Source organism: Dermacentor variabilis, chromosome 5 (genome assembly GCF_050947875.1).
Source record: "Dermacentor variabilis isolate Ectoservices chromosome 5, ASM5094787v1, whole genome shotgun sequence".
Taxonomy (NCBI): Eukaryota; Metazoa; Arthropoda; class Arachnida; order Ixodida; family Ixodidae; genus Dermacentor; species Dermacentor variabilis.
The window spans coordinates 21,069,536-21,086,498 of NC_134572.1; the positions used below are offsets into that span (position 1 = coordinate 21,069,536).

At 42.4% G+C, this 16,963-nt stretch overlaps 1 protein-coding gene across 5 annotated transcripts in view; it reads right to left on the reverse strand.

Annotated features, from left to right (window-relative positions):
- Positions 1-646: 646 nt before the first annotated feature.
- LOC142582339 (uncharacterized) overlaps positions 647-16,963 on the reverse strand; it is a 31,055-nt gene continuing 14,738 nt past the window's right edge. For all 5 annotated transcript variants that reach the window (XM_075691942.1, XM_075691943.1, XM_075691944.1 and 2 more), the window contains 2 exons: positions 10,213-10,523; positions 647-7,735 (listed from right to left, as the gene is read on the reverse strand). In XM_075691942.1, the coding sequence (XP_075548057.1) occupies positions 7,458-7,735; positions 10,213-10,523 (589 nt within the window). In that variant the 3' untranslated portion in view covers positions 647-7,457. The remainder of the gene's footprint in view (positions 7,736-10,212; positions 10,524-16,963) is intronic.

Below are 16,963 nucleotides of genomic sequence, written 5' to 3' on the forward strand. Positions count from 1 at the left end.
ATTACCATTTCCCCTTGTGGGAATTATGTAAAAATTGTACTTACTCCATTCTTCTCTCGATTTGTATACACAAAACCGCAGGACTGTGAGCTTTTATTATCATTACTATAAGGAGGCTTAGCCAGTTAGCGGTGACTGGTATGTGTAAATGACATAAAAAATGTGACAGTTGTACTGCCGATTCTGCAGATCGCAATAAAACTGTGATACTGAGAAAACTTGCAAAAGTGTGGTGATTGAATATATTGCATACAAGAGATTACTTGGCTATTACACCACCCCTACTGCCGGCAACTATGTGGTGTGCACATCCTGATGGTTGCACAAGTGTAGTGTAGGTTTCTGTAAAAATTTACTTATAGCCTAAAAATACTAGAAGGTCGGCCACAAGTTTGTGTGAGCAAAAGTGTTGCATAATTCAAGCTCAAAAATTTTGTCATGGCCCATTTAAGCTATAGGTGTTAGGGAAAGCTAAGGTAGTTTTGCAAGCGTTAGTTGATGGTTTCAGTAAGACCATGGCTGTTACTGCAAAGCACAGTCAGTTTGCATTATAATCGGAACAGTATCCTTTACTTTTCGAACGTTTAAAAAGCAAGGCCTCGCTGGTGTATGCATGTGAAATGACGAACTCAAAATTGGGCACCGAGAAGCTTTATACATACTTTATTGCAGATATTAACAGTAATCACATGTCTCCTCATGACAGCTGTTGCAACCATTCCAAGAAAACAAAAGATTGAAGTTTAAATAAAAACATCTGAGAAAGCACCAGTTCAGACAGTATTTTGCCGACTTGCAAATCAAAGATGTTAATGAGTGAAATGCACAACCAGTTCTATAAACTGTTGGTGTCTGAATGAAAATTAGGCAGAGATGCTGAAATACGTGGTGAGACGGCATCTTTGTAATGTTGATGCTTCCAGGCATGTGTGTTGAATATATTGTTACGTTAGCAAGTTACGTTAAGTTATATTGTTAGCAATATTAACATATCCAAACACAAAACTTGCAGTTACCTCTTAAATCTTTATGTTGGTCTCAACACAGCAGCCAGACCCTTTAGTTGGTCACAAAAAAATGAAGATGCTGTACACAGCTGCAAATATCTACTGTTATAATATACTGGGTGTGCGAGGTACTTGAGGACAATGACATCAGTAAATTTCAGACGAGATTCAGTATACTCGTTCCAAATATTTTTCACTGTTTCTTTTGCTGCTTTTCTATTGAGACTATTAAACAAAATCATCCTCAGCCTCAATTATTGCCTGAATTTGAATTTGGTGATACATGTATCTATACATTCCGATCAGATAGTGCACATTGATGTTAGGCAATGCTACAATAACAGGCATTAGCAAGTATTTATCATAGTGTGGCTGTTTGTTAGTCCTTCTCTCAGCGACGCCTGCCATACACAGCGGCCTACAGGTTTAGGTACTGTATTCGGAACTAGGACGTCATAGTGAGGGTGACATTGTCGCTGAAGTTCGCAACCAGATGTTCTTCGGTGGTGCAGGCACTACAGGCTCAAGCGAATCCGTAACTAAGAAGTGGGGCCTAATAGAATGGTGCACAGGAAGCTTGTTTTTGATTCTGCCACCTGAAGCTGATCGTAGGTGGCCATAATAGACTTTTCAGGGTTCTCGCTCGCCATGACCTTTATGTGCTGGAGAAATTAAACCGTCTGAATGACAGCTGACAGCGCTTAATTGTCTTTGTCTCATCTGATAATTGGCCACAAACTCTTGTCTCGCCCAGAACACAAACCATTTCACAACATTCAAGAAAGTGGTGATTTCCAAGTTGGCATGTAAAAGGTGACTAGCGCAATGCACTGCTTCATCTCCAGTGTCGGACTGAATGCTGACGCCCTGGAATAAATGCACTAGATAGGTCACAGAGGGGTTGATGTGGATGATGTTAAGTGTCTAGACAGACACAATGAGAAAGTTAATGTCTACAGCAATTCAAAGCTGTGTCCTCAGATACCTTGCACATCTGGTAGACATGCATACAAGAAATGTGCCAAACCAAAATTCATAGAACAGCCTGCAGGAAAATCCCCTCCCCTTTTCGTTTGAGGTGCTGTCTTCAGGTGAGTGGTGCAATACACAATGCCCCATAGGAAAAGGTAAACTTTTAACACTTGGGCCTGTGAAAATTCCCTAAATTTTTACATACATTGTTTACAATTAAATACTATCCACGTTATGCAAAGAATCTTGCTCAAAGAATAAGGCACCTCCCCTTAACCAACTAATCTGTTTTTAAACCTAATCATTAGAATGCATGATAATGAAAAGAATGTAAACAACAAAATAGTATGCACAGTCTCTGAAACACATGCACTAAAATCTGACAAGCACAACCCATTTTCTGTAAGCAGATCGAGTGTTGTATTGAGAAGTGGGACAAAGCCTTGGCAATACTGGTACAAGCTGCCACAAGTACAGCTTGGGGCTCAAGGATTAAAAGTTAAGATATCCACCACAAAAGCAAAAAAAAAAAAAAAAAAAAAAAAAAGTGAACGATGATTGTGAAGGCAGCTTGCAGGCTGTAAGTATAGCATTTACAATGGCTTTGGAAGATACAAGAGTGCCTGCACTCTTCACAGTCACTCCAGAACCATTAGGGGGAGAAAAAAAAGGAACCATCACCATTTGGCATTGCCCAGGCATATAGTTATGGGCTAGCAATTTAATATTTAATGATTGCATGTGCTTGTGCCAGAGCTTTCAGACATGCTAGAACTTTGAATAACACGCAATAAGCACCCCTTACCCTTCCTTGTAGTTTTGTACAGCTAAAGGGCACTCTCACATTGCAAGCATTCAACAATCACGGGAATGGTGAGTACCACATTGACTATATATATATATATATGGCTTGGCTGATAACGTAGTAATGGGTTCTTTCATCTGTTTTATTGTGAGAGCTAGTTCAATTTATCAAGGAATTTCCACAATACTGAATACAGCAGCATTTTAAAAGTGAAAACATTGGCTGACAATTTCTGTTAAACAGCTTGTTCCTGTAAAATCTCAAAATGGCCTACTGCTACCATTCAGAGATAAAGTTAAATTTGTAATGGCAAACTAACCTGAAGAAGGTTGATGTGAAATGCCAGAAGGAATTATACTGCCTGTTAACTCCATCGTGCATATGTTAACATCATTCCCATGAAGGTCAAACCATCATGCTGGTAGAAACTCGTACACACAACCAGCACATTTCTCAAGCATGTTTTTGTCGGAAAACTGTGCTGGTAAAGGCAGAAACCAATTTCCAGAAACTTAACAGACAATAAGCAGCACAAGTTGGTCTAGTGAAGCAATTCTGGATGTTCGCCCATTAATTTTCTTTCTATTCAGTACTTAATCTACAGTTCTTGGTGCACCTAGTTCCCGACTCAGTCAATAATTAACTGCCAGCATGCACGCAATGTTGCTTTCTTTCTTTGTCAGAGCACCTGACAAACTTGACTGTGGCATCATAATTTAGCAACCATGAGTTTCATTTTCAATTTTCCTTTGAATTCTTTGGCAGCTTTATAGACGAAATGGAGTAATACACTTTCCAGGTGGGCAGCTTCAGTGTCACCTCAAGCAAGTGTGACTCAGTGTCACTGTGTCATTCGCTGACAGTTAGATGGAAAATTCAGCAACACTTGTTGCAAAGCAAACTTACTAGTATGTGTGTTTGCTGAAAACACACTTAGGTCGATCAAGGTGTGGAGATTCAGTGGTAAGCAGAGGTAAAAGAAACAGCTGAAGAAGGCTTTATCATTTCTCTATATTATCAGGTGTCCCATTACCAGAAAACTAAAATATTTTTTTTTAACAGATGAAGTTTTACATCCCAAAGCCAAGTTCATTCACCCTGTTCAACAGTATATGTGCTTGCAGAACTCCATGAAACTGTCTTGCTATAACCTTAACTAATACACGTAGTTAGGTAGCTAAGTCCCGAAGCTGCAGAGAGCTGCGAGGGGCACCAGAGTAGTAGGTTTCAGAATATTTATTACTAACTGGGGTCTCGTAAATCAGCACTGAAAGCTCGGCATATAGGGATTTGTTTTTCCTTACACCTCGTGCTTAACGATATGTGGCCACTGCAATGTTATAGCCATCAAATGTGCCCAACAGCAGAACGTCCCTGTTGTTAAAACACTGCAATGTCATTGAAAGCACCAACATGTTAATACATAGTTACCACGTGCATTAAAGCTGAATCTCGTGACGCACTCAGTGTGCACTGGCAGTGTTCTGGGTTTGCCAGAAAAGCACTGGACAAATGGTAATTCCATCATGAATGACACTGCAGGGAGCAGCTCTCTGCGTCTGCCTACACCATGTGAACAGGGCAAAAATGAACCGGTTTGAATAGCAGCCTATTTGGTCAACGTGTACAGACTGCAACAAAGAAAACATGATATTGCAGGAGGTACCTACATATTGTGCACCGGTGAAAAGTAAATACTACAGGATGTACTAAACTATAGATATGAGGAGCACAAGTGATTTAAAGATTTTGTATCTGAATAATAAGCCAAAAATTTTTTCACAGCACCAACATCACACGATACTCGAATTCCAAATGCACAGAATTTGCATTATTGAATTTCATTTGTTGGCGACTGTACTAACAAATTAAGAACTGCGCTCATTTGCAAATGCAATACAGCAATCATTGCATAGCCCTTTACCCTGTCAAATTCACACTGTGGCTAGTGCCACCCTGTCATGGCTAGTAAATGCTCTAAATACAAAAGAACGCCCAGAGGACATGTGAAACAACTCACTAAGTATATAGCTTGTATTGTACAACCTGGTATCAGGACCTGCGTGTGAATATTTTTACTACATCTGTGTCTCTTGAAAAGAGGCTTTACCTTGAGTTCAAATCTAATCTTCACATTAAAGTGCTATAAAAGAGCCCTTCTAGCAAGTTTGCATGTTGAAAGGTTCAAACGATTCATCAGCATTAAATTCACAAAAATTTCATATCTCCAAACATGGCTGGTGCTGAGAGAATCAGCCAGATGAGTCCCTCATATTGTTCATGGGATCAACATTGACTTGTTTGTGAAAAGTGCATTAATTAATTTGTATTTTACAGCACAAGGGACACATGAAAATGCTTTCACTGGGCAACCACAGAACTGATACGAGTATGAGAGAAGAAAGTAATAGGAAGCATAATTCTAATTAACTGATCGAATGGTTGATTAGGTTAACCATCCCAAAGCAACACAACGGGCTACGAGAGCTGTTATAGTGGGTGGAGGGCTCCCAATTAATTTTGACCAACTCTGGTTCCTTAATGCGCATCCAAAGTGTTGCAGACAAGTAGTTTTGCATATCGGCCTCCTTGTAATGCAGTTGCTGCAGATGTTGGAGCATAATTTTGATTAACGTCCCTGAGTACATTTATTCATCACCATCAGCAGCAGCCTATTTTATGTCCACTGCAGGACAAAGTCCTCTCCCTGCGATCTCCAATTACCCCTGTCCAGCACCAACTGATTCCAACTAGCACCCGCGAATTTCCTAATTTCATTGCCCCACCTAGTCTTCTGCCGTCCTCTACAGCACTTCCCTTGTCTTGGTACCCATGCTGTAACCCTAATGGTCCAACGGTTACCTAACCTGCGCATTACATGACCTTCCCAGCGCCATTTTTTTCTCTTAATTTCAATTAGAATATTGGCTATACCCGTTTGCTCTCTGATCCCAAACCGCTCTCTTTCTCTCTCTTAACGCACATTATTCTCAGCTCATTCCTTTATGCAAATTCTACCAGCATCTCTCCTCTAGCGTTCCTAGAATCGACGTAGTTGCCAATTGCTTGTTCACCAGCCTGCTTTTTCCCCACTTATTATTTAATTATTATTTGATTTATTAAGTACTGACAATGAAAAGACAACAGCAAGCGTAGTGAGACGAAAGGCAATAGCGATGTCAAGCAGTCATAGTTTTTCAGGAATAGACTATTTCAGCTCAGCGTTTACAGACTTCTCTGTACAGATGCATGATCGTCACAGGTGTCATGCGGAACAACGAGGAAAGTCAAAGGCGAGTGTCAAGAAATGGTGGGCGTCAAGCGGCCAAAAATCCAGGCAAGTGTAAGCTCTGGTCGCGTGCCTACCACCAACACTGTAGCTTGCTTGCTTGGCTGCTTCATCGTCTTGCCTTCTTCATTACACAGGCAATATGTAGCCGTGAAATGTAAATGCAACTGCTCGCGCATACAGTGCTTGTGTTGGCTGCAACATACCAGACGTAACCTTCGGTCTGCTACCGAGCTGACTGTGATGATGCATCCACTTGACTTCCTTATTTTCTTGCAGCCAAATAGTATGCTTGCAGCTCATTTCTCTGCAATACCTGCTTTGACAGCATGCAATGAACAGAGTTCCACATAAGAAGCTCAGCACATGAACTGTGAGCAGGAGATACTCAAATAAAACACCCGATTGGATAATGTTGCTCAACCTGCTTTAAAATCTAAATGCTCTGACAACTGCAGTTTCTGAACAGTTGATATTTATTATTATTCAGCCAAGGAATGATACACGATTTACAGGTTTCGAAATTTCTAAAAACATAACGGGAGGATTAAATAATGACATCTCTTCATATGGTCACTAGATTTGTACTTTTCTTTTAAATGCTGTAAAGTTCATTAAGCTCAGTTGAGCTGTTGCCCAATGACAGCAGTTCCCTTTTTCCGTTCTTTGAATGGAAACACCAGATAAATGTCTGGGATGAAGCTTACACTTAATATGGTTCATTTAATGTAAAGTCGGTATCAAAATATGAGGCACGCCATAGCAGGGTACTCCGGATTAATTTTGACGATTTGGGGTTCTTAACGTGCACCTAAATCAATGTACCAGAGTTTTTGCATTTCGCCCCCATTGAAATGTGGCCACCGTGGCCGGGAGTGAACCCATGAACCTCACTACATTTTCTTAGATAATGTGATCTATAAATTCGATACCGACAGTACATATTGTGTTTATATGCACCACAACATGATGCAATGCCTGCGATCAACACTTACAGCGGTCCCATAACAACGCTAGGAACGAGGATGAAAAGAACACACATGGCAGGACAGGTGCTGAAAACAGTGCCAGTCCTACCATATGTGTTCTTTTCGTCTTTGTCCTTGGCGCTATTATATGAATGCTGTCAATATGAACCAACTCTTGCAAATCAAGGTATTGTTGCAACACTTATATATTTGGTACACCTCAATAAATTCAACCATGCAGGCTATATGCATATTGTTGAACACCAGGCAGTTACACTAAACATGCTTTCTGACTGGCTGAATCTGTGTGCCATAAGATTAGCTGTGTGCTCAACAGCCATACACACAGCAGACAACATATACGGGCAACAATTTCTATGGACTGATAACAATAAAATCGATACTTTTGATAGGGTCTACTGTGCTGGATCAAGCACTAGTGGATGCCCTGAAAGGTGCTCCAGGACGTGACCTTCAAAGTCATCCTGAGTGTATCGCCGCGGGAAGAGGACCTCGCAGATCGGACAAACCCTCTCGAGCTCCTCTTCTGGTAGTGTGCCATGGGACACTTCTGTATTGGGGCTGCTTGCAGAGAGCTGCTGTGTGAAGTAGACACGAAAACTTTCATCCGAGGGTCTTGATCCGCTAAACGCTGGCTGGCTGGTACGTTCGCCTTGCCTCTTGGGCTGGTTATCTGGCACACAAACGGAAAGAAGAGTCCGCTGTCTACTGAATTTGAATTAATACACTAAGGCGACGAATGTAGCATGACGCTGGTTTTTTTATATGTAGCATGTAAATATTAACAATTATAGTCAATAAAGCCTAACAAAAAGCACGTGGTGCCGGCCAGGGTAAGGTATATTCCGATGTGTTATTATACAGTATGTACTACTATTATAATACTGCTTCACTAATGTACTTTACCTTGGCACCGTGTGTTTTATTGACAATGATCTTCCTTGACCAGATGGGATTCCGTCAGTCCCTCGATTTTATGAACAATTATAATGTGACATAAGTATGTACAGTGCAACATAGAGGGCAAAATGGTGTGCACTAATGCTTGTAAAACAGAAAACTATAAGACTTCTATTTACCATTTAATCAGAACTTGCTCATACCCCTGAATTCAAATTTATTCTATGCCTCGGATGGCACTGCGCACACCAACAGGGTATGCATCATACCAGGCTTCCAGGAAGAGCCTCTATGACAGCTATGACTATAATGACTAACGTGCCTATTTAGCACCCAGCTCTCTTCTTGTCCCGGCTCCTCTGCGGAAATGCGTCATTCCTTTATGTTGGTCCCTAAACCATATTGCGCTAAATCACCGACCCAAACAATGAGATGTCATCATTAACTCTGAATTTCATTCATTCATTTTTATTTCGGCATTATGGTACATGTACAGCATGCACAAAAATGCTAGGGGCACAGATTAAAAGCCACAGAAGGCTTGACAGGGTCTGTACCTGGTAACTGCGCTTTGACAGGGGCAAAAGGAAATGTTCGTATGCGACAAGCATACAATGACAAAAACTATACACGTGAAATATACTACTAAAAGTCTAACACTAAAAATGAAATACTTTACTGCATGACATTAAAAAAAACCAGGACTGCAGTAAACAATGCCAGTGGTTTAAAAGAGTATGCAATGTATGTAGTACAATAATCTGTCAGCCATAGTTAGTATGAGTCTGTGGCAAAAACTAAAAAGTGATTTCAAGCATATCATAAGCAGTCACTCTTTCTGTAAAGTTAGCAAGTTTCTTCGAGTACAGATTGTTTGTTTTAATCTCTTGTTTGTAGCGTGTCATTAGTAAAAAATCGTAAAAGTCGACAACAGGTATTACGTTTAGTTTTTTGCAAATGAGCCTTGTGTGTGCGTTATGTGGAGCATTTACAATCAGACGGTCCTTTTTTGTAATCTAGAAAGCCTCAGAATGTTGGAAATTGTTGTGGTTCCCCAGACAAGGTAGCAATAGCACAGTTTTGAAAGGAAAAGTGAATTATACAACAACAGTTTTACATTTTCAGGCAAAAGAAAATGTGTGCACGATAGTATACCCACCATGCGAGAAAGGCTGGAACAAATAGAATCAGACTGCGAATCCAAACATGTTTTCATTAAAAAGCATAGCAAGACATTTCACAGCAGGAACCACTTCCAATTTTTGATGTACCAAGAAAAAGCACCAAATCAAAGTTGACTTCCTTGGTTTTAGCTCTAAATAAAACTGCTTTTGTTTTAGATGTATATATATTTAGTGAGTTGCTCATACTCCAGGCATGCAGTTCTGCGAGTACGTTATTTGCTCTGGTTCAAATTTCCAATAAATCTGATCCCAAGAAAAAAAAACTAGCGTCGTCAGCATATGCTATAAATTGGGTATTTTCATCTATTTTTACTATGTTATTAATATAGACTTTAAGAAGCAGAAGCTCTAGGATGCTTCCCTGCGGTATGCCACTGTTTAGGGAGCGAAAGGCTGTAGTTATTCAGTTGTACCTGCTGCTGGCGATAACTCAAGTAGCTTTGCATAAGCGTAAGAAATGCTCCAAGGAATCCGTAATGCTCTATCTTTTTGGAAAGTGTGGTATGGTTAATTTGATCAAAGGATTTTGAATAGTCAATAAATACTCCAACTAAGTGATGTTGACGCTTGAAAGCAAGATAATAATAAATGTATGTTCGAATGAACACAGTGACACACATCAATGTCATTTTAGGGCACAGACAAAGGTCTTTACACTTGCAAGACGAAAACAGTAGCACAGCTGCTGCATCTTGCATGGGCACTGAGGCTGTATTCCAACCTCTAACCTCACAGGAACAGCCTCGGGCCACTGGCTAACAATGTTCTTTCCTTCTCTTTACCTTTTCTATTGCATCGGTTGTTGTGGTGGTGTTTCGTGTCACTTTTTTCATTCAATGTTGCATTCATGGCTGGGATTCCACATGCGAGACAGCCTGTTTCAAAGGGCAAAATCACATATATTGTAATGACCACATGTGTGTGGCCCTGCACACTCGTGACATTAGCTACAGTTTTGCTAGGGAAGAGATTTCACTTCTGGACATTTCTTGCTCAGTGGCTCCAAAACATGGTCACTTCTTTCTGGCTGTGGTTATAACAGCTGTTACACTGTCCTGTGGCTTACCTCTAAGCCTTGCCAGAGTAGAGAGCAGTGCTGCCCTCTGGCCCAGCACCTTCTCCCGGGCAGTGTTAAGCTGCGCAGTCAGTGTGGCAATAAGCCGCATTGCAGCTTGCAGGCTGCTGTCATACTGTTTTGTGTCTTCTTCGTCTGCTCCCTTTGCTGCTCCTTTACGTGGTTGGTCGTGGCTCAGCAGGGATGTCCTTGACCCATCGCTTGACGGTAGATCTTCGATGACTTCTCCACCGAGCTCTTCCAAGCTTTTCATTTCCTGCTGCATTCGGGCCATCAACAACTGTGACATGCCATCCAATGTCCTGCGAAATGAAGCAACACATTTGCAATCAGCCTGTGGCAGTGAATGATACGCAACCCTTTGTCTGAAGTGGCTCCTGAAGCATGCTGCCCATGGAGCTGGGCTGTGGGGCCTATGTGGCTTTTTTGAGTGTGTTTAATGACAACCATTTAAAAGGACTGCCCAACAATTTAAAAACAAGAACAAAGAAACCTAGCAAAAAATCTACTTTATCTACATCAAATGGGTGGGTGACCACGGCATGAAAGTTTTAGTTTATGCAAAATTAATTATTGGAAATGGCCTACGCCTTTTTTAAATGCCATCACAACATCACTGCCACAATGTTTGGCACCAACAACAAAGTGACATTACATACTTCCACACTATTTGAGCACATATGGTTTTACACAGCTTAGGTACGACTTCCTGTCAGTTGCTAATCGAGTCCACAATGCAGCTGTGCTGTCGTAGTACAGCCCAGATGCATGGTGTTGAGCTTTGCACCTAATGCCAGATGCCAGACCTCTCAAAGTAGCATATGCCTTATGTTGAATTCCAATGGCGGAGTCGGAGCAAGTTTTTCTGCTCGTTTCGGAGCAAGTTTGTTCCAATGACAGAGTGAGGGCGGATGTAAAGTGTTCCAATGAGAGAGTCGGAGTGGATTCAGAGCAGGAGTCACTCCGTGGAGCAGAAAAACATGATCCGCCAAAATCGGCGGAGTGGACCGGAACTCTGCGTGACGTATTTCCTTTACCACGTTTGTCTGCTGGGAGGCGCCACCGGTCACAACTCGCGAGGAAGCGAAAGCTGCTGCACGCTTGGCGAGATATTTATTCCGCACTTTTAAAAAAACAACAAGTGAACAGCGCTGAAGCGACTAGTGATGGCGATGCTGGGAGCAAACAGCGGAAGAAAATGACAACACGCAAGGCATCCTGGGTAACTCGGCAATAGAAGTTCCGCTTCCGCCTTGCTCCGGCGGCGCCGGTTGTGTTCCACTCGCGGATTTGGAGGCGTTGCTCTACGCCCGCATCGAGTGCTCGCTCGCGGAGTCCGTCGGCCACTCCGACTCTGCCATTGGAATTCAACATTACTGTAAAATTCTGAGCATGCGCCTGCCCCTATGATGAGAGATAATCCAAGAAATCTTGTGGGGGGGTGTGGGGGCTTGCTCGGTCATGAAGTGAAATTCGAGGGATGTCAGCCCTAGATCCGGTGACCAGCGAGCTATACCTACCTGTATTGTCTCCCAGTGGTTGCAGGCTTGCTTGGCTTGCTCGTTCACTTCCGTTGATATCGATAAAATCAAAATGTATTGCAATTTAAGCATGACATAATTGTGTACACGTGCTGACCAACATAGCCACTTTATACGAGCTGCATGTGGTCTTGTCGCAAGTGCCACCAGCCTTCGATTTGATGGCCCAGCGAGCTAGGCCTGCTGGCTGTCAACGGAGCCGACACGGTGGACGTGGCCTTGTGGAAACATGTCTACGCTGCTCACATAGTTGTGTTTATATTGGCATCTTTTGTTTAAAACAGGAGAGCTGTGCAAAACGTTTGTTTTCACTGTATTTGCGAAATCATTCCAAGCGTCCGTGCAGGGTTGCCGGTTTGCTGCTCGCTCATTAGTACAATGTGTGCTGATTCGTCATATGTGGCAAGTCGGACTCCGACATGTGATGGATTCCGCGCAAAATTACATCACGTGTCTTACACTATATGACGCTCAGCCAGGCACGTACCCAGGTTTTTTTTTCAGGAGGGGCCCAAGCCAAGGTAACCTTTCTATGCAAATGAGGGGGGGGGGGGGTACCTTTACTAGTACTAATGTAAATAACACCCACCATTCACCATAAATACATGTAAACCCACAAAAGAGAAATGAAATAACGTGTATGCCATAGATACGCCTGTGCGATACACCTCTCTTTTACCTGGCAAACAAAGAACCACGTCAAATGGACTCGTGCAGAAAGAACACTGCCAAGAACCAGCAAAGAAGCGAAAGTGTAAAATAAAGATTCATTTCGTAGAATAGAAATTAAAAGAACAGCAGTTGGCAACAAAGGTGCATGGACCGCGCGGAGTTAGGCTATTGCGCCAGCCAATCACAGAAGCAAACAAAATCGTCGTCATGCGGCCTTTTCACAATGGCGTCGTACTTAATACCTTCGGGGCGTCTGCTGTTTTTCAAAAGCCTATTCATCAGCGGAAGCAATGAGGCGTGCAACAGACCTGGACAGAATGTGTGGAGTCTTTAAAAGTCTGCGGTGCGGTTCATTTCACTGCTGCACACGTTTTACTCATGAAACTTCACTGCCAACTGAAGTGAAACATCACAACAAATAGTTGTAAAGAAGCAAGCATGTTATTTCAGTTCAATAAAGAATTAGGCATTCCCCATTCCACCATAATGGGCGAGGTAAAAGGTATATAATTACGCGTTAATAACTTTATTTTTGTAGTTACCGCCTTATTTGGGTAACAAAAAAAGTTTGAAGTACAAATTATTTGCAGCCTCGAGGAGCAACAGTGGCTGGCGGTTATGAGGGCGTGGGCTGGGCTTCATTGCTGACTTAAGTTGTATCCGAATATAGTAGCATTCTTTAAATTAGCTCTGGAAGAATTGTACCGAAATATATATTTGCGGAACAATCATAGCTCTTTTGGATCCCTCGCTTTCTGCTCTAACAAGTGCCACAACCGACTCATATTGTTATTTGGGAAGTTACACAGCAATGTGTGGCCGCCAGTCGCGCACAACCACGTATGGCGCAAGAATCTGATTCTAGATGTACTGTGCCCACCATGGAAGGTGAGAAACACACCTACATGAGCACAGTAGAGAAGTGACTACGTTAGGCGGCTCTAATGATAACTGTAGAAGCGTCATTCAGAACACATGGAATTGTCCTCCACTTCCGGCGGCGTTTTGTCTACTTTCTTTTTAAATAAAAAGATGCTGATCTATAAATATTTTCGTAAAGAACGGTTAAATTTGTTAATTTTCGCTCTTCCTTCCTGTTTGGCTGTTGCCTTGGCTCTCTCCCTTAGTAGATCGCTTAATTTCTTAAATCCTTGCGACTCTAGTTTCGAAGTGGCAATTTTGCACGAGAAGAGCTGTACAATTAGAGAAAAACCAGGCGAGTTAACAGGTTCCAGTCATATTGCCTATGAGGTTTAAGGGTTATTGCAGGGTTTGATGATGGACGCTGTCTCGCATTATTTTTTTTCCACCTTATCTAACCCATATCACAGGTACATGGTTCCAAGGATCTGTCAGCGTCGCGGCGAGCCGTCACTAGAGGAAATAATGAAACAAAAAGGAAAGCTAAACGCAATTGGCATTTTCTCTGGCCACAACTTGTTCCACATGCATACAGACCAGCTAGCTGCGTAGCCAGAAATTTCGTTCGGGGGGGGGGGGGGGGGCTTTCTTTCTCGCTTTCTTATTCGCTTTCTGCCATTTCTTCAAACACGTTTCGCACCACCACCCGCTCTCCTCCTTCCTCTAGAAACGCCAGCGCAACAACCTAAGTTCCCAACGGAAGCGCCATTTTCTCGAATTAAACTATGGATTGGATTTAAACGTGCCATTCCGCAGCCGGAAAGGCCGCCTGTTGGATCCAATCCAATCCACCGGACGCGCCATGCGAAGCCGTATGATTGGTCCAAACTTCCCAGCTCCCGTCGGGTTCGGCGCCTAGCAGACGAAATGCTCGGTGAGAGGATGATTGACAGGAGCGTGTCATCATTTTGACGTCACCAAAAACGTGGCCGCGCCCCGCGGCTGGCGATGTCGGCACGGAGTAGGCCAATTGTGCGCGCCGGTAACCGAACGAACGCGCCGAACAACCACCTCCGATCGCATCCCAATTTAGCATTATCGAAATACGGCTTTTGCAAAGCCCTTGTGCACCACGTAACTAATTCACGTAAGATACAAATTGACATATCGAATTTGTCCGCTTTGACTCTTATAATAGATGCCGTTTGAAGAACCGCGATATTTGTTTTTGATGAAGAGCTTTTAGTTTGTAAACGTCGTGCTTCTATTTCTATCCCACTTTCAAAATTTTCAAAATATTTTAAACAAAATTCAGGTACTAGAAACAGATACTAGAAGTTGACTTTCTCAAATTCAACAAATTCCATTAAAAGTGATCCAGGGGTTATCACAGAAAAGCGTTTCTGCGTTTTACATTTATTTGAATAAGCCACGTCGGAGTTTGGCCCGAGCTAAAGCTTCCTCTTAAATAATTTGTCGAGAGATCAAATACATGAATAATAACTGCTTTGCCATTGCCAAAGATGCTGCAAACGAATTCTTGAACGCTACGCACTGTCGAAACAAGTAATATATGTATTTTTTAATAAAAAATATGTACTCGTATGTGCCAGAAATTGTGCTCAAAATAACTGATATCAATGCTTCCATGTTTTTGCCTATTTAATAAGTAAAGATAATATCACACGATCCTTATAACTATGTCAGTTCGAAACCGGCAAAGCAGTGCATGCCACTGATATGAAAAATGTAAAGGCCATGAAATGAACAAGTTGAGGACAAATATGTTAATGAAACTTTGTCATTCAACAACCTTGTTTACATTTTGTACATATGCAACGACAAGTGAGAAATCTCAATGACGCTGTCATTTATTTCAATGTATTATGCAGGAGCAGCTGTCACTGGTCGTGTATCGTGAGTAATTGCACCGAAATTATTGTCCCAACAGATAGCGCCTATATAAAGCCGTTCTGCAAAATATACGAGGGGGAGTCAAATGAAAGTGAGCCAATGCAAATATATGACAAACGGGGTACTTAATTTAAAAGCAGCCTCCATGAGCATTTAGACATTTATCCCATTGACTAACGAGTCGGGTGATTCCCGTCTCATCAAACTCCTTAGGTTGCTGCTTCAGCAAATCTGCAACTGACTCTTTCATGTCATCGTCCGACATGAATCTGTTTCCCTTAAGCTGTTTTTTCATTTGCCCCAAAATGTGGAAGTCGCAAGGCGACAGGTCTTAGCTGTATAGCGGATGTTGCAGCGTTTCCCACTTGAACTTTGCCAGTTTTGTATTAACCACATCAGCGACGTGGGGAGGGGCATTGTGGAAAAATTCAAAATTAAATTGTGGGTTTTTACCTGTCAAAGCCACTTTCTGATTATGAGGCACGCCGTAGTGGAGGCCTCCGGAAATTTTGACCACCTGGGGTTCTTTAACATGCACCTAAATCTAAGTACACGGGTGTTTTCGCATTTCGCCCCCATCGAAATGCGGCCGCCATGGCCGGGATTCGATTCCGCAACCTCGTGCTCAGCAGCCCAACACCATAGCCAGGTCGTGGAACAAGATGACCCCATTCGTCCATTTCCCACGTCATTTGTTCTTGATTGCAACATGCAGCCGATCCGGCGTTTCACGATATCGGAAACGATTGATAGTCTCTCCGGCTTTAGAAAATTCTATCAGTAATGGCCACTAACGATCGAAAAAAATAAACACCTTTCCAGCGGAAATGACGGCCTTTACTTTCTTTGGGGGCGGTGAATTCGAATGTTTCCACTGTAAGCTTTGCCGTCGTGTTTCAGGCTCGTAGTAGTGCCACCATGGTTCGTCCCCGATCACAAGTGCAGACAAGAAGTCGTCACCCTCATTGTGATACCGGATCAGATAAGTCAAGGCAGCGCAGAACCTTCTTCTGGCGGTGGTTCAAAATCTTGGGCATCCATTGCGCACACAAGAGCCGGTGACTGAGATGTTCATGAATTATGGTGTGAACCGAACTGCGACTGATGTTCACACGCTCTGCCAGTTCATTGATGTTTAACCTCTGTTCTTGTCTCATCAGCTCATCAACTTTTGCACTTGTGTTAGGGGTGATTGCACGATAACTTTGGCCCGGTCTTGTATCATCTTTGCAACTTTCACGTCCTTTTTCAACCGTTTGCTCCAACGCTTTACAGTGGCCAATGAAATGCAATGTTCAACGTACACGGCAGCCATACGGCGAATAATTTCCTTTTGGGAAGCACCCTCAGCTGTCAAAACATTCACGGCACCCCGCTGCTCAACTTCTGAAGTGTCCATTACGTCACGCAACCATGTTCAATCCAGTGTATGAGAGCATTAAAGGACATTTACCCTCACACCTGTGTGTCACTTTTGTAAATGAAAGATGCCTGTGTGGTACGCGCATGCCTCGCAGATAATGAACCGAACCATTATTGCGCGGGGTGGGTAGACTCACTTTCATTTTGCCCTTGTTTATTAGAAACGCCAAGTTAGAATGGAATATACACATGCTTGATAAAGGGCAAAAAAGTGTCACTGGAAAGAAAGTTCACTGCACGTATACACAAAACCTCGCAACAAGATATTTAAATATACGTATAAGTCTCAAATAAATCTATGTATCTAAGAAAAAGTCACTGTACACAATGCG